General features: G+C 40.6%; 1 protein-coding gene across 1 annotated transcript in view; it reads left to right on the plus strand.

The window, feature by feature from the left end:
* Positions 1–24,967, plus strand: part of LOC104489318 (dihydropyrimidine dehydrogenase [NADP(+)]-like) — a gene marked incomplete at its 5' end in the record, with an annotated part of 65,847 nt that overhangs the window by 28,814 nt on the left and 12,066 nt on the right. The window contains one exon of the mRNA XM_010131466.1: positions 23,548–23,691. Coding sequence (XP_010129768.1) covers positions 23,548–23,691 — 144 coding nt within the window. The remainder of the gene's footprint in view (positions 1–23,547; positions 23,692–24,967) is intronic.

Raw genomic sequence — 24,967 nt, forward strand, 5'->3', positions numbered from 1 at the left:
GAAAAACAAAACAAAGTTGAATAGTTGAAAAACAAAAAAAAAAAAAAAAAAAAGTGGGGGGTGGGGTGGGGGGAAGTGTTCAGGAAAAGAAAAATCCTTTCTGTATCTTTTTTATCAGTCTTTTTGTAGAAATGATGGAGGTTTCATGCTGGGTGGCTGAGAAGGTAGGGAGGACTTTTAAAACCTGGATGCAAGTGGTCTAACACAAGTATTGCTGAGAGAAATTTTGGGTTGCCAGAAATATGTGCTGGGCTTGTAGATTTTCCTGTCTGATTTGCACAAGCTGGCCTATGGCCTTTTCAGGGGCTATCTAGGGGCTCTCCTTGGACGGCACTGCATCCTAGCAAAGGGTTCAGCTAGTGACTCATGCACCACTGGAGCTAACAGTATCTAATAACATGCAACTGAAATGTCTTTTTGCTTAAAGATTAAAATCATACTCATGGAACATGATTATGTCCTCTCCCACCTGTTTTATTGCTATAAAAAAAAAGAAACCTTGGAAGTTTTTCTGTGGTCTTGTGTGGTTTTGATGCATCCACATGGATGCCTCAGCGGTCAGACCAGTACTTCCTGAGTTTTTATGGACAAATGGATTAAAAATGTCTTTCTGTTTCATTGTCCATTAGTCATACATTGGCACAGGGCAACTGTGGGCTGCGTGCTGTGTTCAGCTGTAGCCGAACGGGGTTGTTGGGCACACCATTTCTACAAGCAGGAGTTGAGAAAAGAGATTTCTGCACTTTGCTGACCTGTTCACACTGTACAGAATTCATTAAGGCCCAGGAACTGTGCTTGGGTTGTTCTAGGGAACAATTACAGGCAGCCTGTAATCTCCTCCTCTGCAGCACATTGGGGCTCTGTAATAGTTTGAAGGGGCTTGGCAAGAATTCTATTGATTTCTTGGGATCTCGCTCAGGCTGATTGCATTTGGGTACTCTGATGGGTGATGTTTAAGAACACCTATCCTAGCTGTTATTAAAACATGGGTCTAATCCTCACATAGGTGAGACCTTGTTTGCCCTTCATTCAACTCAGCAGACAAGTTTTAATGAAATAGCTCCCTTTTATTTTTTATTCCCCATCTCTGTTTTTGATTGCCACATTTGGAACTATACAGCTTAGTGTGGTTCAGGCACTGAAAGCTTGACAAGCAGAAACACACAGTCAACAAAGGATGCAGAAAGCTGCTTCCAAAATCGTGTGCTCTCTCAACCAGGGAGACCATTCCTTCCCCAGAGGGAGCAAAGAATCTAAGTGAAATACTGACCAGGCTTACTGCTTCTAGGGATAAAGAGGTCAGACTGAAGAGGTTGAGGGATTTGTCCAAAATGTCATCCAATGCTTTTGAGCTTTTTAGAAGGAGGGGGGGAAGAGCAGCCAGGTATATGTGCAGGCATGTGCAGGAAGTGTTTAGTTATGTCTGTGTTTCTCAGCTGTTCTGCAGATCTGTCCTGCAGTCAGAGGTGCTGGAAAGACTAGAGGACTCCAGGAGCTTGGATCCCACAGCTGATGTGACCAGCCCTTGTAGTCGCTGTCCCCAAAAATAGTGCCAGCTGCAGAGGTTGATCCTGAAAGTTTGTTTTAGAAACCTCGAACTGAGAACCATGACCAGCCCCATTTAAGCCCATCTAGCTCAGACAACTAAGCCTCTGCCGTTAGATCCTATCCCAGCTGACCGATGTTCATTGAGAGAGTGGAATTCTGTCAGGATCTGACAAATAGTTCTTGAATAGAACCTAGGTACATCAAATATTTGCTTCCACTTTTCTAGTGGAATAAACGTTAGTTTAGTTAAAATTCGTTTTAAATTCATTCACTGCTTTGTTCATTTAGCCAGGATATACTCAATTGCGGCTGTGAAAGGGACTGTGATGCAACATAACTTGTTTTCAGTTTCAAGCACTGAGAGATTGTGCAGTGCTATCAGTCCAACACGAGACAATTCTATAATGCAATTGCAATGAAAACTTGTACACTCAAGAATTAGGTAGGTACTGGTGGATACGTCAAAATCCCAGCTCCTAAGCATAGTCAGATCTCCCTGCCTCAGTCCCATAAGGGTACTTTAATTTTCTTCCTGTCCTGCAGCTCATAAACATGCTTCTCTTCACAACACACACCGTATGCTGCTGGAAAAGGGCTGTAAAGTTTTATAGACAGATTTGAGATATTATAAAAGTATAATAAAGTAAAAATAATGCAAAGAAATAGAAATTATTGAACAACTGAATTAAAATATTAAGCTGGGATGATTTTATTGCACTTGGGTTCTACTTGGCTTTTGCAGTCATGAATAGATAGAATTCTTTTATTGAGTTAAGAAAATTAAGAATTTTGTTTTTAACAACATTTGTAAGCTTTTACTTGAACACTTACATAATTGTAATATTTAAATAATTTTAAAGACTACTTAGTTTTAGCTCAATCAGTACAAAACTGATATCTGATGTTTATCTTCTGAAAATGTTTTACCTGGGTTTAGGGAAGTATTTCTAGTTCAGAGATCAAAGTTTTTACTCATACAAATTGAAATGTTAAGTAATTAAGTAATGTTACAATGAAAGTAATAGTACAATAATAGTGGTGACCTGATTACAGATTCTTTGCTTAATCTAAAATCAATTTCAGCCCCAAATGCGGCCCCTTTCTCTGGAAACCTGGCAAAGAAAACACGATCGCTGTCAGTAGTGCTGCCCTCTTTTTCCTGTTTAGAAGTGAATAATACACCAAACGGTTATCTCAGAGGTGGAGATGGACAGCAGGAAAGTCTGCCGACCTGAGTAGCACAGCTTGCCTACGTTCTCCAGGTAGAAGTTTCTGCAGCTCAGAAAGTTCTCATTTGGGATCGGTGTGGGATTTTTCCCCCTCCAAAATCAGCTGGAGTACTAGACATTTGAATTTTCCCATGGGAAGAGTCACTCAGAAATAGTTGCAAAGTTAAAAATATTTCAAGACTTTCTTGCCTACAGTGGCGCCGCAGTAGCTGTTCCTGGCTTGCCCTCCTGCCATTGTCTGTCCGTCTTGCCCTGCGAGTCCAGGCCTGGGAAATGCTCTGTGCGAGCCACCCTGAACCGTGAGCCTTGCTGTGGTGAAGCCTGGTAACCTTCATGGCCTGGTCCTGAGCACTGCATGTAACGTGCTGTAAAAGAGGCAGGTTGGTGATGAAAATTTGATGTTGTGGTGTTAGTCTGGGCTTCAGTTCTGGAGGAGTTTTTGAAAGAGAACGTGTAGCTTAGACATCTGTGGCGGAACCAAGCTACCAGTTATGAAACGAGCTCAGCCAAAAATTCAACTTTGTTTGCACCCCAATGGCTTTTATATACCTAAGAAGAGTAAGACTTTAAAAAAGGCTACTGTAAATTTTACTGTGGTCTGTTATAGCTGAGGGCATCTTAAATTATTCTTCACCCCGTATCACAGCAATCAGAAACTTCAGGTAAAGTTTGAAACCTGCTTTGCTTTGTCTCACTACAGAGGTATGTTCTTTTCCCCAACTTACAAAAAATAAAGACGACGTTTAAGACATACAAAGAATATGGCATTGAAATTCAGAGCATCTGTGTCTGGTTTTCATAGGGGTTGCTTGAAAGGAGTGACTTTTTCAGGGGAGACTTGTGGCACATCCTTGTGTATAAATCAACAACAATGAAAGTGGTAAATTAAAATTACAACATCAATTTCATTTTTAGTTCTGCTCTGCATTTGTATAGAAGGATTTATTAGTACTGTGATTTACTTTCTACTAAGAGGTGAGAGAAAGTATGAAGTAGAAGCAGTTGTTACTATCCTCTGGAAAACTTCAGCCTACGGAAAATGCTGCAGCATGTCCGCTCAGAAACCGAAGCTGCTGCGAGCACACCAAGCCATCCTCCTTCCATTTTCTAGGCTGGATTCTCAGCATTTTCTGACACAGCAGCTCAACTGGAAGGTTCAGCACACACTGAAGGAAAGATCCACCTTCCATCTCAGATGAAGCACTGACTTCCTGTATGGTTTCTTTTTCTTCCCTGGCTTCTTGTGTGTTCTGGCACTGAGGAGTGTTCGTGGCGTGGAAGCCCTAGATGGGCCGTCCCAGCACAGAGTGGCAAACCAGCTCTTGGCTCTTCTGCACCACCAGTACCAACGATCCTTTGTCTCTGACGTGCTACCTTAAACCCTGGGGGGAGAGTCTCTTCGCTCCTCGTGCTTGCAGGTTTTTCAGCAATGCTTTTTATAATACCACTGTTTAAGGTGACTGAGTTGCCTTACGGGCACGTGGGCTCCCACAGGACCTAAGACTCAGTTAATGCCTTTGCCTGAGAGTAAAAGGGACTTTTTCAGTTTTGCCTTCTCTGTGCAGAAGTGTATCTATGTTTCTGCTTGCTTCTGTTTTTACAGGAAGGAAATTTCTAAAATCTCACCGAAGTATCCTGTCCCACACACAAAGAATGAGAGTGCCGGTGAGCCATGCAAGGCAGCTGGAGTTTGTTAATTAACAGACAGTGCTGGGATATTTTAATGATGGAGGTGACATAAAACTTTTGCAAGGCAAGACAACAATATAAAACAAGTGTTCATTTTATCTCATTTCTTTTGTCTTCTGAAACAGAAACAGAGACACTGAGAGGCAGGCTTAAGAAAACTAATTAACTTCTGAAAGGAAATGAAAATTAGTTCCCACTTCTGTTTCCCAGACTGATTCAGTGTATATTCAATTTGTATTATTTTCAGGAAAAAAAAAGAAAAGTACGGCATTATAACCAGAATTCTCAAGGTATTTCTCATTTTTGAAGAGAGGAAGTAGGTGTCTGGGCTAGTCTTCAGATATGATCCCTAATCCCAGCAGTGTCATTACAACCTGCCAAGTATTTGGCATATCTCAGATCAGTTTTGTTATTATAAAAAGGAGTTAGTGGACCCCCAAATTTACTCATTTCTGTCGAGGAAATGTTTAAAGACTTTGAAGCAAAGTTTTCCAAATGAAAAAAAAATGATAGCAAATTATATCAAATAAGCTGAGTTTCGCCTGGAAGTAATCATCAACACTAACTTTTTTAAGCTGTTATTTCACTTAGAGACTTAAATCAAAATATTATCATTTTATGATCTGTCTGTACCAGTGTCAGTATCAGTGTCACTGATACCAGTTTAAAGTGACGAGAAGTTTATAGCATCCTGAGGTTGCCCCGCTTCCTAGGTAAGACCACAGCAGCATTTTGCAGAGCGTGAAAGGAATCCTGTGTGGTGTAAAGTAGTTGTAGAAGGGAGGAGAATTTTGTTTTAAGGTCACACCTGGTGCGGGAGCTTACTTTGAGACTAGGTTGAAGGTACAGCTAATACTTTAGCTCATGCTGGAACATTGTTTATTTTCTTGGCTGTATTTGTACTTCTATTTTTGCATAAAAGACTAAAGAAATTTCCTTAAACGTTGAAAATATGCAGTGATATCTGTGGTAAATAACTCCACACTAGGGCATGCTTTTCATGGTTATGCATTAAGCTTAGTAATTCTAGTTCCAGAAAGTCCCTGATCACAGAGAATAGTGTTTATTGAAACTAGTTGGATGTTACCGTTTTCCACTTCATTTTGCCTGGGCACTGACATCAGAAGTGACTGGATTCCTATAGGCACTTAACTTCAGAAAGAAGAGATATGTCTCTAATTTCACATTAAATGTGCCCAGGAATATTCCTAGGTGCTTAGGCCAGCTGGCACTGAGCAGCCTGTGCCGAGGATCAGAGGCTGTTACTCTCCAAAGCAGGTTGGCTGCAGGCAGGTTCCCTGCTGGGAACAGCTCCTGGAGCATGCTGACTTCCGAAGCCTCTCCAGGAATTGCCTGCGACACTGATAGTCAGCACAGGCCAAAAGCAGGCAAGAAAATATTGTAATGCTTTGTTAGGAGAGGTGACAACATCTTTGTGCCAAAGAACATTCCCAGACTCTTGCGAAAGATTCAAAAAAAAAAAAAAAAAAAAACCAGCAACGATTATGGTACTATGTGCGAGGGCATGAAAGATGGACATAAAAATGAACTGTATTGGATGTTAGTGAAAATTGTACTGAGAAAAAACTCTCACGGCCTGAGGCTCCAAAATCAAGAAAACTGGTGAGAAATTTTAGAAAATCTCCAGAAATATCGTGTATCTATAAATATAATGGAATACATTATAATATAATTTGTGTGACTAATATACATATCTTTGTACAGTGTTACTAATATATATGTGTATATAAATATTATCCAAGTTTTAAAAAAAATACAGCTCACTGTCTTTGTGAACATTATAAAACAGCTAACCTGTGAATTCATCGCATCCTGACAGTTGAATTCAGTTTGTAGGTGGGACACAGTTGCAGTGGTTCAAATGAGAGCACTCAGAGCTAAGTTTATGTTAAGAAGTAGTGCAGACAAATAGGCTAAATAGGAATGGAGTTGCAGAATGAAATTTTGTTGATGCTGCAGCCTGATGTCCGCACAAGATACATCACAGGGTCTTTTACTGTGTTCTAGCTCTAGTATGGTCTCACGGGCTAGGTGCCCATTAGCAGCTGGAGCTCATGTTCAGGTTTCATTTCATCCAAAATAAACTCCCGTTTGTGGTCTCTGAGACTGCTCTGCCATAAGAACCAAAGTGCAGTATGTGGAGATAATCAGGAGATTCACTTCAAAGGTCTACTCGTGATCTAAACTGAAAAACTAATGGAGAGGCGCCTGGAGAGCTCATGCAGCAGCATTACAGCAGTGCAGAGCTAATGTGCACAATTAGCGAGAAAGCCAAAGCCAGCCGTCAGTGGAGCAGAGATGGAAGCCCTTAACCACTCACAACAGAAAATGTTCGCATAGATAAGGAAAAATTTTGTGCAAATGTAAATGCATTAGCACAAAGTAGAGAAGAAAAATCTACTGGTAATTGTCTGCATATGGGATTCTTTGCACTGGCAAGAAAATTGTTTTGCCAAAGCTTGCTTACAATAGCAAAAAGAAGAAATGCACCACATCAGGAAAACAAATTGACTCAGAAAATGTAATTTTGCGCATATCTGGCTTTGATGTACTACACAAGAGCAAAAACAAACTTCTGGTGCCATTTGCACAAGCATGAACTTTAAACTAAGAGCAGCAGCACAAAAGCAGAGGGGTTTAATGCCAGCTGGACAGTTAAACATCAGTAAATGCTAGATAACAGAGACTTCGCTGGCATTTTGTGAGACTCTAACACTGCTGACAAAAACGTACAGCATAATATTACACAACAGAACAGTCAAAATACCAGCAGGACAGTGTAAATTGCCAAGAAAGTTGGACAAATCAAAATGCCAGACAATAGATAACACAAATACTCTGCTTTTAATTAAATCAAAAGTGAGTGAATGAAGCATGTGACTAAACGGGGCTAAACAATTCATAGAAGTTACATGCAAATAGTCAGAAAACTCCACTCAAATAGATAGTAAGCTGTAACACTTCTCTAGCAAAGTGTCTACGTGGTGTTTTAAAGGTCTGGGATGTCTTCTAGGCAGACAAGAGCAGGAAACGGATACAGCGTGGCAGCCGGGAGAGCACTGGCTTACCAGAGTGTCCTCTGCACTGGGAGAGAAGGAAGTAAGGCAAGAGAAAGGAAGGAGGGTGTAAGTCTCACTGCTGAGGTTTTCCAGAACCACAGGTCAGATGGGCAGAAGCCAGCTGTAGAGAAGATGTAAAGCTTATACATAGTCTTCTAGCAGTTTCACCAGACCTGCAGGTGGTAATATGCTTTCCAGCTTAAAAACGTAAAAGTAGTTTCAGTTTCTGACACAATACTCATATATTTGCAGATGTATTGGATATGAGAATTAAATACAGTAACTACTTCAATACCTTTTAAGCATCCATTAGGGTGGAAGAAAATGCAATTTGAGCTCAAACCTGTGGTAGAAGAATGCCAACAGTATCAGCAAGAAGAACTAATGGGGCTGGCTGGGATTGCTGCCATTGCTGTATAGGTCAGAGACAGAACAGCAAAAGCTGTAGCTGATCATTATTACATTCTCATCTCTCTGCTTGAAGTGACCAAGACAATAAATCTAAAAAGAAATAAAATGAGATGAAATTGCATTTGATTCCTGGAGCACTGGGATAATTGCTGACCTCCCAAAGGCAATTATTAGACCCAGCTCCTAAAAAGTGAACGCCATGCAGGATAGACCCAGACCTGAAAATGGGTAAGTCAGGTTGAAGATTAGTGGGATTCATAAACCGTCTCACAATACTTTCCTGCTTTTTTCACATCTGTACAGTCTCCTGAGGTGATTACTAGACAAAACCACACTATGAACACAACTGCTGTGATTCTCTGGAATCTTGTCATACATGAAAGAGCTGCACAAAGCATCCCACGGTGCAGTGTTGCAGCATGTAAGTGGTGAGGCCATCGTATCGCACAAGGCGGAGTGGGGGAGGCACTACTGTTTGCGTGAGGCATATATAGAACATTACTTCTACATCCACCAGCAGAGTGAGGAGCAGCCCAGCAAAGGCTTACTGGAGTAATGTCTGCAAGTGAAAACTTCAATCCTTATGTTTTAAGGGCAGGAAACTATACAAATACAAAGTGACCATCAATTAGTAGAAAGTGTTTTATAAAACCCTCCTCAGAAACCGCAAGGGAGTGCTGCTAAACCTGCAGTGGTGTGCATTGCTCAACATCTGGAAAGGGATTGAGATGTACATCTCTGCCTTCTAATGCGAGCTGCCCTACACCAAAGCAGGACAACTGAATAAGAGTGTCAGGTTCTCATAGAAATAGAGAAAATGAAGAGATTTGACGTAAATAGTATCTGAGCTGGGTATTTGAGTATTTTGTATCAGTGGCTGCAAAAGAACTTCAAAGGAGTGTGTGAACAAGGCAAAAATTTAGTGTCAGCTCACACCCATCCATCTTTTGCATTGACTGCATGAGAAGGGAGAAGTCCCATCATCTCCTGGCGTACTGCAACCCCACAGGTATGTGGAACTGTACAAGACATGTTCAAGTCGTAGCACCCAGATCACTGAGCAGAAATGCTGTTGGGCACCTGTCGAAGCTATTCTGGACATAGGCCTAACAGAAAGTAGAGATATGAAAACTCATTGCATTCTCAACAGACTGAGCAAAGGGCTTGGTTTCGAACAACAAATCTCAGAACTTTACTTCTGCTGTATTAGTCTTCTGTGGCTTGACAGTTGTTTTGCAGCAGCTGCTGCATATGGTGTGAGCAGGATTGGGAACTCTGGCAGCCCCGCTACCAAAATGAGTTTGGAGACAGTGGAGCCTGGGCTATTTCCAGTTCGCTTATGCAAATAACCTGGAAATAAAAATCTAGTCCACTGTCCGTCACTGCTATCACTACCATCACATTTCAGCAAGTTGAATGGCAAAACTGAACCAAGAACTAACACTGCAGATTTTTTTATAAAGCAAAGAGGAAGACATCCTCCAGTGGAAAAATGACTCTCACAGAAAGAGTTCACCGTAGCCTGGTGCTGTGCCAGCGTCAGGATACATGTGTACCTCAGTGTCTGCTGCCTCAGGAAGCGTTATGGCTGTCAGTGGGGAAAGGAATAACAAAAAAAAAAAAATATCGAAGGACAATACTATCATCAGCAGATCATACACCAAGAACAACCACCAAGAAATATGAGCCAGGACTCTGCTAATATCAAACCTTTCCTCAAGATAAATCATGACCTTGAGTGCAAGCCACATATGTTGGAGATCCTGTAAATTGATTAAAGTGGGAGTGGGTGACTGTATTTTCTAGTCTCCCCCCAAATGTCTGCACCATATGAGCAGGAGGCAAAGAAGTGGATAAGGAGACACTTTTTTCCCCAGGGCTTGCTCAGTGGGACGGGATAACACAAGCTGATGAACACGCCATTGACAAAGTGTGTAGCTGGCTTGTGAAACTCCACACCACTGCAACAGCTGTGTCACAGGCAGAAGATGCCCACCCGAGCTTTTTGTTGCTTGCAAGTTCCATTTTGGGCAGTATCGAATGTGACAGAATAATCTTCCTAACCTAAGTTGCCAAGAACGTTGAATTAGTTGAATTGGATTTTTTTTTTCTTTTCAGTGATAATTTCTAAGTTTTGTATGTGCTGTTTCCCACATTAAGGATGGAGAGCAGATACGTTCGTGTTTAATGATGCCGTCTCAGCTAAATGTCACTAAGGGATGTCACCACAATGAGCTTGCTTATTCTTGCATAAACATGTTTATGTGTAGGAAACTCAGAGAACTATGCTTCAAAAAAGTGATTGAAAGAAAATAATCCATCTGGAAGAAGGATTAAAGGCTGGAGTATGGTGCTGTCTCTCCCTTCTCAGGTCTGAGCATAGAAAAATGTTTGTCTAAGCCTGCAAGTAACCTGAAACAATGGCTGAGGGGCACGAGCTGCTCCATCAGACAAGTTATTGTCAGAGCAGGCAGCTTTGGGTTGGGGGATTTAAGTGGGGTGCTACTGCTGCCCCGAGAGCCCTGCCATTCATCATTCTGCTCCCTGTCACGGCCTCGCCCCTTCTTCCCCCTGCCTAGTCAGTGAGTGCTCCAGCTCCACACCAAGCATTTCCAGCAGCCATGGGGTGCATGGGGACAACCCTACTCTGTCACCAGCAAAATCAAGTACTGCTCAAATACTTCACAGCCGTGAGCTGTCTTTGTGCCGCAGTTTTCCATGAAGCCACGTTAAGCCATGTACCTGAGCTGCGTTTTGCTACCCTGCCTCGTCTCCTTTGATGCACGCCCCAGGGGCACACCCGATAGGAAGCGCTGTGTCCTGCTGTGGTGTGATGGCTCGTCCGAGTGGTCTGCACACAGAAAGAGTGGGTATTTGGGAACAGACTTACTGCTCATGCAGGACCAATCACCGCATCTTCTTCGGATGCAGGAAGTGGTCCCAGCCTTCTTGAGGAGAAGCAGCAAATCTCTCCTGTGTGGTGAGCGCTCCTGCCTTTGTAAGGTGTTCAGACTGAAGCTCTCCTAGGAGTTTTATCCATCAGAATACACAGCACCTCTATGAAATATGAAGGAAAAAAGTCAGGCAGACAGATGACATGGATTATCTATAATAATATAAATTATGTCATCTGTGACCTTTATAGCAGCAGCACTGTTGTAGACAGCATTAACGTAGAGAAGCTGCACTAAATAGAAAATGTTGTTTCCCTTTCTGTCTTATGGTTAAAATGGCCACAGATGTTTTTTTTTTTTTTTTGAGCTGTAGATCGAATCACTGTAAGTATCCTGCATAACTTTAACAAGATCAATTATGTCAAGAAATAAAAATAATTTTGCTCTTACAATGTAAATGAGGATGAAATTTTTAAACGTGGCAGGTTTTTGAGCAGTGAAGCTCTGTAGGGTTTGTGCGATCACTCATCCGTGAAGAGGTACATTACCTCTAACTATCTGGGTGCAGAGCAGCTGAAGACATGACAGTTTTTTCAAACAATGCAAAAAAAAGTTTACGCTCTGTTTTATCTTTCATTGGACACCTGTAACTCCTCTGATGAAGTCATGGAACTGTTTATGTGGTGGAACTGTCTATGCATGTCCAAGAAGAGTGGATCGGTTGTGGTCAGTCAGTGAGACATGGTCCCAGTTCCCCCAGTCGCTGCGCAGAGGCTTAACCGCGGTCGGTGTAACTACTTGCATGTTTAAAGCAGCCACGCATGAAAGCTTGTAGGATCAGGACAGGAGTTTCTTTGCAAGTGTAAATTATATAGTTTGTGGTGCTCTGCCAATCCTCCTGGCCTGCAGAATAGCCCAGTGAGTACACAGTGCCAAGTGATATGTAAAGGAAATGCATCTCCGTGACATATCTCCGTTGCTTACCTGTAAGGAGCACGTAACTAGTGAAAAAGCGATGGCTGGTGAAAGGAATATGTGGTTATGGTTGTAGTAACAAGATGATCACAAGTCATTTTAAAGCTACTATAGTAATTTAAAGTGAGATGTTTTTAAAAAAATGCAGTGATGTATGCCTGTGATCTCTGTTTCGAATGATTTGCATGTTACATTTTTAAAAATAAAATGCTTCCTCAGATTGACTTGAGTGAAAAATCTAATCAAATTAGCATTTTGGAATATATGACCATTGTAATGTCATTTTCAGACTTTAGATATTATCCTTTGGCTCTTATAAAGCTAGACAAATATGTGAGAGAGGCACTGTGGGAGGCTTGGAAGGTTGATTCCAAGGAGCACTTTTCTGTGTGTCTGCATTAGGTTTTTCTATAGCATCTCTTCGGTACCTATTCATTCACATCTCCTCACTGCTTGGTGGTGATACGGGAAACATTTATATCACTTTAGAGGTATCACTTCCGTAATGCATTTTCTATAGAATGTAATTTTTATATAATATTGATTTTAAATAGTTTAGCAAATACTTATTTCTTTTCAGATCCATTTAGAAGTTTTAATAACTTTAGATGATCAAAATTCTTCATCATCGCTTCCTTTCAGGGGACCATTCGAATTTTACCATCTGGCTATATTCTCATTACCTTTTTTAATGTCACGTGTGTTGATTTGTCACATTTTCAAAACTGTTGGAAGGCCTTAATCAAACCGGCATACCCAAACTGTTCGTAGGAGAGCATTCAGCATTTTCTCAGCCTACCTCTCACCACCTGAACTGGGAGGTTTGACTATCTAGGGTTAGAAACACTCACTCCTAATGCCAGAACTATTTGTATTATGCCTCAGTGTGAGATCTAGTGAGTTTTGATTATTGATGTGATGATAAAAATCGTTGTATTATTGAGTCTGAAGACTCTAAAAGGTAATGTTAGGCTCCTTGGTCATAACAGCAAGTCGACTAGAGCTTATTTGTCTGCACTGAATACTTTACATTTAAATTAGGGTTGTGTGAAGTAGAGATGGGAGGATTACTGTGTGTGAGAGATGAATGGGGAAAGCATTGTAGTCTGTGGAGGATAAGTACTGTAGTCATCTGCCATAAGAGATGGATTACAATGAAACTGAAGTGGGAGAAGGTTTGCTTAAGAGTTATTAGCAGTGGTTTCCATTTAAGTAATCTATTAGTGCAATAATATATGTATAGTTATGCGATGTGTAATCTACCAGGGGAAAACAGAGTTTATTTCTAGATATATTGAAATGATATGCTGTTTACATTATAGGCAAGTTGGTAATAAATCTGGAGCTTCCGTGCAAAAATAAATACATAAATAGGCAGGATAAACAAAAAACCAAATCCAAACTAAGAATCTGCTAGGGTTTTCAGCAAATTGAAAAAAGTATATGCTTTTACCAGTAGTGCAAGGTTTAACTATTCAAAAAAAAGCATTTGATAGGTAAATTTGCAGCTCCAACACATAGAGCAGTAATGGAAATACGCGTTTTGCAGACAGTGGCAGCAGTGGTTATTTCACTGAATGTTCTTAAAGCCTCGTAGAGTGGATTTCAATATCTTGGTTTCTTCCGGAGGCTGGAAGAGGTTGTTGCTGGTTGTCCTCTCTGCCTAAGTCTCCTATTCCCTTGAGAGCGCCAATTGTATGGGTATGACTGGTCATGGTGCATACATAGACTTTCTGTGTTTGAGTACTGCAGGATGTCTAGTGCTATGCTTCCGCCGGGGAGATGCTGGAAGGGAGTGTGGGAGAGGTAAGGAAGATGTAGGCAGCATGAGTTTCACCTCGCCCTGCCCACCGGCCGTGCGGTAGCCTTAGGTTGCTCAAGGAGCTTTTGAACAGATTTGCATGGGTCACGTAGGCAGTTTAAGTGCAACTTTGCAGGGCTTCACAGTTCTAGAAATAGGGCTAGGCTACTCCTGGTACCTGACCCAGATCATTTAGCACAAATGGAATTAGCAAATTCAGCTTAATACAGCTTCACTCAGCTTGCTGGGTCAGCAGCACCTATGATTGGCACGTCGGTTGGTAACCACTAATGTAGCCATAGCAGCAAAGACATTCATGCTTTCTCATAGCTGTAAGAAAAGATTTATTCTTCCTTTTTAATAGTCTAGTTAGCACTCCTGAAACTTCTTTGTAAGGATCTAGAAAACAGTCAGTCATTAGGTACAGCTAGAGTTCAATCTCCTCAGTACATGCACTCCAGAAAAGGATGGTTAAATCCAAAGAAACAGACAATTTTATGGTTGTTCTGAACAGCTCGATTACTAGCCAGCTTGGAAGAGAAGGTGGGCAAAAGGACCTAGGAATAATATTTTTTCATATGATCAGTTTACAACATTGATATGGTGAAGTGCGTAAGCTGAATGAATGGCTATAGACAGATACGTGTGAACGTGTGAACACAGGGCTGTTGTATCTTTACTTTTGTAGCGGTAAAAGTACAAAATTTTGTTTGCACAAAGTTTTTTCCAGTACTAAGGCTCAACTGATACTGATCCACATTTCCTAACTGCATTTGAATACAGTTGTAGTTGCTTGCCTGTCAGATATTAGTTAATAGCCATTCTGCTGACATCTTTGTTATGCTGCTGCTTGGTTGACAGAATTTCATCTGCATAATGGGTGGAAAGTCCTTTCCTCACATGTCCAACAAACTGGAGACAAAGTGCCTGCCAATGTTTTAATTTCTTTTGCGTGTTCTGGTTAGAGACTGAGAAGAATGCTTTCACTCCACAGTGTCATGAATATGGTAATCTATGGAAATCACAGAAAGCAGGTACTTAAGTTAAGCACATACTGTACTACAGGAATCCCTGATGAATTCAAGTCTCTTCTGTTTAGAGAAGATGTTGTTGTCTATTAAGTGACAGACTGCCAGATGTTTGTGAAGTAGCACAGTAATGTGTATCAGTATCTTCTTTTCCTCACCCCAGAAGGTAACATTTTCTTTATCATCTATGTCATCCTGGCTTTTGATTGTAAATGTCTATGCTTGCTTCAAATATTAACTCCTTTTTGTTTTTTTGATGAATATTTCATGACTTCAGTACGCTTGTAGAATGTAAGTTTTTGTTGCACTATAGTAAGCCTATAATCCTAAAATCTTTCCCTTTGCATGGTATATATAAGCTGCTAAATCTAAACATTTGAGGTAGAACATGAAGAATAATTTGTTCATGATTTTGAGCTAGTAGAGAAAATTTTGGCAGTTTTAGAAAAATGAAGGAAGAAATAATTGTTTATTTTCAATAATAGTTCTATCTGCATGCTCAAGCATGGTACCGTGTATCCCATGGCGAGCAATGTTTTCGTAGAACACACATTAATGTTTCGTTTAGTCTCAGAATTGCTGTAGGGCTGGGGGTTAGCTCGTCCGCTTTAAATAATCATGGTCTAAACACCGGGCAGAATAATTGAGTAGCTAAATGCAATGGTATATACACCAGCAGTGTGGGAAGCAGAGGTTACAGGAACAAGTATGTATGCAGTAATTACAGATTATTGAGATAGCATTCTTTGTAAAGCAAATTAAAGTTTAAAGTAAAAAAAAACCAAAATAACTGAAAGGCAGAGTTCAGGTTTTTTCTGAATAATTGTTGTGTTCTTTCTGTTATTTTGAAGGCATTTCTAAATCATTAAAGGCAGTGATGCTAGTAATGTCTCAGCTCTAAGAAACAAAGCCGTGAGGATGCATGAACCCTTTAATACACGGCACAAGTTCTCTGTGGTTTATTGCTAATGTAAATAGAGCAGCTCAAGGAGCTGTAACAACTAGTGTTGGCCCAAGAAACCAACTGTCAGATGGAAATTGGTAGAGGCGGGAATCCCGTCCCCTCTATGGCACGTTGCCTGCCGGCGTGCCATGGGAAGGACTTTCGCAGGATTCCCTGCTGGAGGTCTTGACATGAACCCTACTGCCATCTGCAAGACTCGTTCGTGCCATGACTGAGGCAGAGAGCAGCTATTTAAGAAAATTTAGCTTTGAATGTCTGAAAGTGTAAGAACGTCTAAAAGAATAAGAATTAGCAGCTTTACTTTCTTCATTGCCATACAAACTTAGTTTTCATTAGTTAAGCAGTTTACCTGATTAGTGGGGAAAGCTTGTGCAAAATATTCTCTCCATATATCTGTGAATATGAGTGTGTGTTATTTACCACCTTCAGCGGAATAAAATTCAGCTTTTGGCTTTATTGTTGGAGTTGGGTTGGGTTGGGTTGGGTTTGGGTTGGTTTGGTTTTTTCCCAGAAGGACCCCAAGCTCCCTTGACATTGTGACAGGATTTTGTTGTTCCTTGACGCTGGGACTTTGTGTTTTCTTCCTCTCTGGAAATACTGGAGTCATGTTTCATTGTATTCTTTGAGAACAAAGAAGAAAGCAGATACCACTTTGGGAAACTTCAGTAATCATTTTTTGCTTTTGTAAAGTTGCAAGACGGTGGAGGCAGACCTCTGAGTGGAAACTGTTAAAGAGTGTGAAGTATGCTCAAGGTCATATGTATGTGCAGCATGTAATGAGGATTCTAGATATATGAAGCCATTTTGAGCACATTAGATTTTAAAAAAATAAACTTGAAGGATTCAGAAGCAACTGGGGAAAAAATCATTAAAATTGAAAGGGCTTTCTTTAGAAAACTTTATACATCAAATATAGAAGTTTTCCACATGAACAAATGGGGGTCAAACATTACTAAAACCTTTGTGCTGAGGGCATATAAAATGACCTGTACAAACCTGATTTAAATTCTTGTAGCTCCTGGGTGAGGGCAACTGTCTATCTTGCTTAAATGTTAATGTTTCCCTTATCTGATTGCCTCTCTGTACCATGTTCCCACTTTCAGGGATCCTGCTTCACCTATTACCCTCTTCAAAGCTATTCGTTCTTGTCTGCAGTCTTCGTAGCTTTTACTGTGTCTGAGGTAGTCACTTGGCTGTGTAGCCTCCCAAGCTGTTTCACTCTTGGCTTTTACCCACCCAGCTACTTGTCTTCCCAGTTCTCTGAAGCCAATGAGAAACCTTCCCAGATGCCATCCCGCTAAGGCAGCAAAGGGATGAGCTTTCCTACATGTTTTCAGAAGGGGGTGGTGTTTGGGGAAGATAGCTAAACCAGCTACAGATCAACTGTTCTTCATAGGAAGAGAGTAGTCAGCATGGATTTATGATGGGGAAAAACACGTTTGACCAATGTGATAGCTTACTCCAGTGAGATGGCTGGCTTGGTAGACAAGAAGAGAGCAGTAGGTATTACCTTTAGCAAGGCTTTCAACACCGTCTCCCACAGCATTCTCGCAGACAAACTAGTGAAACCCGCTGTAGCTGATCCTGCTCTGAGCAGGGGGTTGGACTGGATGTTTTCAAGATGTCCCTTCCAATCTCAACCAGGCTGCGATTCTGTGAAGTTTGTCTTCTTTGTCCTTTCCGATCGTTTAAAGATTTTGTATTCTCTCCTCCTTTCTTCTCTCCTCTGAGGAAAAGCAGTTGGTTAAGTAATTTCAGAGAAAGATCTATTCAGAAAAATAAGCCACAGAGAAGGAAGATTATGAGCCACCTGTTGTTTGATTTCTATAGCACACTAGTGTTTTAGATTAGTTTTAGTGTGACAATTCTCCATCCCTTTGCATAGCTACAGAGTATGTGGGCCTTTGTGTGGTGCATCTCTACTGTAACCAGTACAGAATATTTCAGTAGAGCAATTTGAACTGTCTTTTAGCAGTTCAGTTTGTCAGACATTTTTCAGTCTTCATTCTTGTTCTCATTTAGTTTTATGCAAATGAAACTACTGTGTGCAAACAGAAATAGCTAAATTTGAAATGTTTAAAGTATGTGAAATCAGACAACTTGACTTCAGTTTCCTCTCCAGATTCATGAGGGACATCACTGTGTCACTTAAAATGGTTTACATATTGAAAGTGCACAAAAGGAATTCAGAGAATGAATGCATACACGTCTTCCTACCTCAGACTGGAGGCAACATTCAAGTAACCAACAGAAACTGGATAATGACATTACGTTCAATACAGAAAATTCTTTACATGAGAGAAACAGTATTTTTGAAACGAGTTGTCTCATAACTAAATGATACTGCTACCCCAAATTTCCATAGGCCAGTGATCACTGGAGTTGTTTATGTAAGTCGCTTCTTTACCTTCTGACAACTGCTCCCTCAAAATCATTTTTATGCAAATTACTATTTTTTCAGTGTTCTTTTTGATGCCTCATCTCATCAGCATATGCCAGCAGGATATACTTCAGATCCACGGGAGTACTGTACGAGACTGTTGCTTACTTTTGGTTTATGATGATCCCTAGCTCTGTGGTGTGTTGACCCTGGCTGGATGCCAGGTGCCCACCAAAGCTGCTCAGTCACTATTCTCCTCAGCTGGACAGGAGAGAGAAAATATGATGAAAGGGGTCAAGATAAGGACAGGAAGGTCGCTCAGCAATTACCTTCATGGGCAAAATAGACTTGACTTGGGTTAATCAGTTTAATTTTATTAGCAGTCAGAATTAGAGTAGGATAATGACAAATAAAAACTAAATCTTTAAACGCCTTCCCCCCACTCCACCCTTCTTCCCAGGCTTAGCTTTACTCTCAAGTTCTCTAACTTCCCTGCCCCCAGTGGTGTATAGAAATAGGGTATGGGAGCTGCAGGCAGTTCATCACACATTGTCTCTGCTGCTCCTACCTCTTCAGGGGCAGGACGCCTCACAGTCTTCCCCTATTTCAGCGTGGAGTCCCTCCATCGGAGATATTCCTCCACGAATTTCTCCAACATGAGTCCTTCCCGTGGGCTACAGTTCTGTGGCTGTTCTGTGGCAGTTCTGTGTGGGCTTCTCTCTCCACCGAGCCAGAGGTCCTGTCAGGTGCCTGCTCCCGTGCAGGCTTCCAACAGGGTCACAGCCTCCTGAGGGCATCCACCTGCTCCGACGTGTGGTCCTCCATGGGTGCAGGTGGAGATCTGCTCCACCAGTAACCTCCCTGGACTGCAGGAGTATAGCCTGCCTCACCATGGTCTTCACCACGGGCTGCAGGGGAATGTCTGCTCTGGCATCTGGGGCACCTCCTCCCCCTCATTCTTCACTGACCGTGGTGTCTGCAGAGTTGTTTCTCTCACATATTCTCACTCCTCTCTCCAGCTGCTGTTGTGCAGAGGTTTTTCCCCCTTTAAACATACTATCACAGAAGCACTACCACTCTTGCTGATGGGCTTGGCCTTGGCCAGCGGTAGGTCTGTCTTGGAGTCATCTGCCATTGGCTCTGTCAGACACAGGGGACGATTCTAGCAGTTTCTCACAGAAGCCACCCCTGTAACTCCCCTGCTACCCAAACCTTGTCACTCAGAACCAGTACACTTTGCCAGCTGAAATCTGGGTCTTGTAACAGTAGATATCACCCAGCCCCTTAGTAGGAGGCAGCTCCCAAATAGGCAACCCGTGACTATGTTATGGAGACATACGTGGACTTTCCCAGAATAAGAAGCAGATAGTTTCAAAGTTAGAAGTAAAGTCGGGGACCTCTGACGTGTATTGCACTGCCTTATTCACTAGCCTGTTCTACCAGTTAGGCTACTTGCTGGTGTGCCTCAAAAAAATTGCAGCAATCTGAAGTGGAGGATTCTCTCTCCTTTCTACCATTAGGAAACAAGCACCTTTTTAGGTTCATAATATGCTCAATTACCTTTAGATTGATCCATGAATAAATTATAATCAAAACAGACTTATTCACCTTAAAGCTCTCCCGGCTTAAGGTTTCATTGTTGATTCATTATGTTGTCAGTTCTCTACTGGCAGGGTAATGCTTTTTTATATCTGGATAGAGACAGTTTTAGTGGAAGATACTGTTATCTTTAAATGAGTAGGATTTAGCTTTTCTGGTGAGAACAAATTCATCAATGATGAATCCCTGGAGAAAGTACTGAAACAAAAATCACAATGTTGCTGGAGATTTATACAGTTCACCGGTTAAAAGGCAGCTTTTAGAAGTCTTGGGTGGCGGGGTGGGGGAGGATTTGGATTTTTCCTTTCTGTCTGTGAAATACTCCAGCACGATATTTCAAGCTATCAGTTTTGTGATAATACAATTATAAACAATGAAATAATACCATCTTATATATTTATTTGGGTTCCATTCCTGATGTTATCTCCCCAGTAGAAACACATTGAATTATGGCTATATAGAGACAGATGGATACAAATAATGCAGCTATAGACACTACTGAGACATATACATAAGCAGACAAGAATTACCTAACTACTCTTCTTGTTTCAATCTTCTAAGCACTTGCTATGATCCACATATTCAGATTAATTGGTTTTTTTCTAGATACGACATTTTTAATGTGATTTTTATATGATTTTTTTCTGATATGACAAAGATATCAGTGTATGGACAGTTTAGTGGCATTGAAATATCTGGAAATTAAAAAAATCCCAAACATACTGTAGAAAGATTTCAAAAGCAAACAGAGTTAAACTCACCAAGGTCTGTGCTTGTGCTTTCATTGGGAATTGTGCTATTAAATCCCCCAAGTGCTGAGAAAGACATGCTCTACTATGATTAGAGGTGATTTAATTTTAAACTTAAATATTCATCTCTTCAGCAGTTATATCAACGTGTTCCCACTTCTGCTATATCCAGTAAATTACTTCATTAAAATATTGTTTGCCGTTTCATGTGGCCTTTGATTCCAAAATGTTTGTAACCCCAGCTCTGAACAATAAGTAGTTTCATCAGTGTTCCCAGTAGCTGTGCATTACTCATAAGGGGAACCATCAATAAGTCCTTCCTAAGCACCTGAGGCTACGTTTTCATAAGTTATTTATTGTTATAGAAAAGATTGCTGGTTTTCAGTGTTGTTTGATGCAGTTTGGTTTGGCTGCTTGTGAACTACCAAAATTACCAGGCCATTTGTATGGGCACAGAGTCACCCTCTGTTAAGTCAGTGGAAGCTCATTGCCCAAGCCTAGGCTAAGACCTAGGTGTTTCCTTAATTATTTTAAATTCCATTTAATCAATTTCTTGATGGAAAAACAGCAATGCACAGAAGAGGCTAAGGATGAATCTTAGTTTTCTAGATTAATCATAATATCATTTATTTTTAAAAGATACAGATTATATAGTTTAATTGAACCACATACATGCCATTACAAAACATCTTAATTACGCTACCGATGGCATTGCACGCTTTTCACGATGTCTGCTGTACATTCCAGCAGCTATGGTAGAGGTAAAAAACTCTAAATACTTCCATCTCACAACTTAGAAAATTAATTAATTGCCCTTGTAATTCGCTTTCCACTTACACGTGAAAAGGAATTATTCTTCCATGAGATCACTTATTTCATTTCAATACATTCAGTATTTCAGTCTGTAGAAATTAAGAGATTTCGCATGCATTAAGAGAACAGAAAAGATTTTGCAAAGATTTGGCCATTCTTCCCAAAGATTATCTTCAATCAGTCAAGCCACGAACAACTGTTTCCTCTCTCTACTAATTCAGTTAAAACCTCAGCAAAATTAGCTTTGCTGCCTACTCTGAAATACAGCAATTCAATTCCGGGCCAGACAAGGAAGAGTCCAAAAATGCTTTGTCATCAGGTATCCTGCCCTCTGAAGCTCAAAATTGTTGGCATCAGCACATAAATTATGGAGAGAAAATAGTTTCTCAGTGACACAGCTACTACTTATTCATCGCCAGAATGTACTTCTAATGGGTGCAGCCTAGCAGACATACAAGAACGCTTTTTATCAACAGTTACATTTTTTAGATTTTTTTTTGCTAAATATCTCAGGCTTTCTGAAAGTGATATAAAGAATTGAGTCTCTGTATGCGTGTGCTTCAGAGCCTATTGATTCGATTGAAAATTGACAAATTCTTCCTTCTACTCATTTTCCTGTTTAAAATCTGGTTTTGCCGTATTATTTATTTGACGTTGGTGTGTTAGACCACTACCTTACTGCTGGTTGCAGTAATAGTTAAAGCGTTATTTTTATCCTAGAACATTTCCTTTCTAAGATCATGTATGACAACTGCACAGGAAGGGAGGTTTGTCTGAAGTCTGTAAGGAAGCCCTTGACCATGACATGCAGGAACAAAGTTCCCGTAGAACAGACAAAACAGGAGCCCTTTGCCGGTGGGCAAACACGGGCTACACCTGGATTTGGGACAGATGGGGTCTGCAACATACCCCACAGTTCTGGTCTTGCGTTTGCTCTGCCCCAGGGTATGACTCAGTCCCCACCTGCAGGAGGGCACCCGCTCTGGAGAGCACCTGAGACTGCAAGTCTTGTTCTGACTTGAAGTTAAAAATGTGTTAAGGCCACAAACCAGGTCTTGGAAACTGGGAAGCATTTCAGGGACCTCACCCTCTGGCTGTATGCTGAGAGTGCCAAAAACCTAGCAGCAAAGAAAGCTTTTATTTGTCATAACAAGAAGCCTGAGGTCCCAAGGTTGGGTATTGTGACTGACAGAGCTCACTGAGGAGTTTTTCTCCTAAGGATTAACGGAAGAGCAGGATAACCTCTGCTGGATTTACTTTGTTTTAAAAAATAATAATTTCTAAATTTTTAAATAATTCTGGTTTTAAAATTCACATTGAAATTCCCTCTTAAAATATTGATAACCACGGCAGTACTGTATCTTGTTCGATATGCTCTTTGAGGTTGTATTATTAGTGTGAATTAATGCTAGCAGCTGCTGAGGCTATGGATCCCCTGCTACTACCTGCTAGTTTCTGCAGTACTGCGGTAGCTTCTGAACAGGGTTTAGTTAGGTGGATAAAATACTTTTGCAGAATAAGAAGCTGGTTTCAGGGGAGGAAGGGCATGGTCTTTTGCATCAAGCAAAAATCCATGTTTTCTACCATTTTTCATTCACCTAAATCCGTGGTAGTGGCACGCTACTGTTGTCCATATCTCTGCTTATGAGGCAGGCAAAGGGACTTTTTCAGGAAGCTGGGTGATTTATGAAATCTGAACCTTGTCTGTGGGTAAGACACAAGGTTTGCAATTCGGTGAAATCTTCCCCTAGAGTTTGTTTAATTGCATTCAAGGATTAAACGTTGCAGAAAAGACTGCAAGTGGGACATCGAGTAAGTCGGGGGATGAGAACTGTGTTTCGGTTCATTTGGTGTTTGTTAGCCTTACTTTGACAGGTCAAAACAGCCTTGTGTTGTCAGAATGCAAAATACACCTTTGTAAGCTTTAAAAATATGTATATTGATGTATTTAGGTATCCATACAAATAATCTCAAATACTGGCGTAACTGTTCTAAGAAAACTCATAGTATTATGATACCTTTCCACATACTATAGAAATAAAGTTACACATCTGAATTATTTAACATGATACATTTTTATATATAAGCAAGTATGCAATGGGGAAATATAAGGCTGTTGGATGCTGACCTGCAATTCGGCTGTTTTTCTGCTGTGGTATATTAATATTTTAATACTCGATATACATTTTCAAGTCAGATTCTGAAGTTCATGTTTGATTTTTATTCGCTTCTCGCTCTGATGCAGTCTTATCAATTTCGACTTCAACTGCCCCAACAGGAAGCATGTCACATGCAGCAAGGACTTAGGATCTCACCCTCGGGACCAGACTCACCTTTTTGCTTCACCTGTTCACTAAGCATAATAATGTTTCCTGATTTTGTTTCAGAAACTGCCCAGTTTTGGGCCTTACCTGGAACAACGCAAGAAGATAATAGCTGAGAACAAGATTAAACTGAAGGAGCAGAGCGTGGCTGCTGTGCTTCCCAAGAAAAAGCGTTTCATTCCGAAGAAGCCCATTCCAGCAATCAAGGTAACAGAAATACATGCTTAATCACAAGAAATTATCAGCCATCAGGCAGTTGACATGCCCAGTCATTTCTAGCAGTTTCACTTGGTTATTACTGCTTTTAAGCTTGTTAGAGGGCATCAAAGACAACTACTTATGCAGACTTTCCAGCTTTTAACCAAAATCAATGGGAAATTATTTGTGATGTACACTATAGGTATTCCACTAACGTCTTTTTTGGAAATGAAGATATTCAGGCAATGAATGGTAATTGTAGAACACAGCAAGGGTAATGCCTTGAAGAACAAAGTAGAACTGTTACAGTTTTTTCAGTCTGAGTGCTAGTGTGAGCTCAGTTTTGCACGATACCTTTTGATTACTTGCAATGTGCTAAATACCTCTATCTCTCATGTAGGATCAATGGAAAAGGTTGATGTTCGGTACATATGAAAGCCGTGTCATAGGTTTTTTCAGACTGAACTTTTAAAGCTGGAGAATGTTTGTCTAAGTAGCTGATCCACCATCTACAATGAGTAAATGTCAAGGTGAAAATAAAACCTGTGACCCCATCTACTGTAAAATCCATACATTGAAGCTTTTCCCTTCCCTTACATAGCCAATAAATGTCAATAAAATGAAACATCAGAAGCTAATTATTCTAAGTGTGCACTTTAGACCTTTCTCAACTTCATGTCCGAATAGGAAAAAGAAGCAGGCAAAAAATATATATATTTTTTTAACTCAGGATTCTCATGTAGGCCCTTTTATAAAGCACTCTGAAAATTGTATCTGTTGAGTTTGTTGACTGTCTCCTTCATATATGTGAGAATATCAGATATCTACAGATAGGTAGCTTCCACTGTATGATCAGACCTGTAATAATTCTTGCAAAAATAAGGTCAAACATAAAATACAATATGAACAGCAGCTCAGAGTAACAATCCCCAAGGGAATTCTGTAGTTTACCAATACATGCAGTATTCCGAGCTAACTGGTAGAACTGCAAAACCAACTAAGGAGAAATTTTGAGTCATCTTCCTGTTTAAGTTAAATAGTTTGCCACTTCTGCACGCCTCTCTCAGGTTTTTGGACTGCTTATTTTGTTTTATGGCATGCTTTTGAAAATTGCTCCTTTCCTCTTGTGCTGAGGTTCCCTTCTTTAGTTATACCAAAAAAAAAAAAAAAAGTTCCAAAGAATAGAAATCTACTCTTTTTTCCCCCCAATATGAGCATTTTCAAAGCCTGCTAGATCTCAGGTTTTATGGTTCTGTTCTCTTTGCAAGGAGAGTATTGATGTAGG

Source organism: Buceros rhinoceros, unplaced genomic scaffold, assembly GCF_000710305.1.
Source record: "Buceros rhinoceros silvestris isolate BGI_N320 unplaced genomic scaffold, ASM71030v1 scaffold8732, whole genome shotgun sequence".
In the NCBI taxonomy this organism is placed as follows: domain Eukaryota; kingdom Metazoa; phylum Chordata; class Aves; order Bucerotiformes; family Bucerotidae; genus Buceros; species Buceros rhinoceros.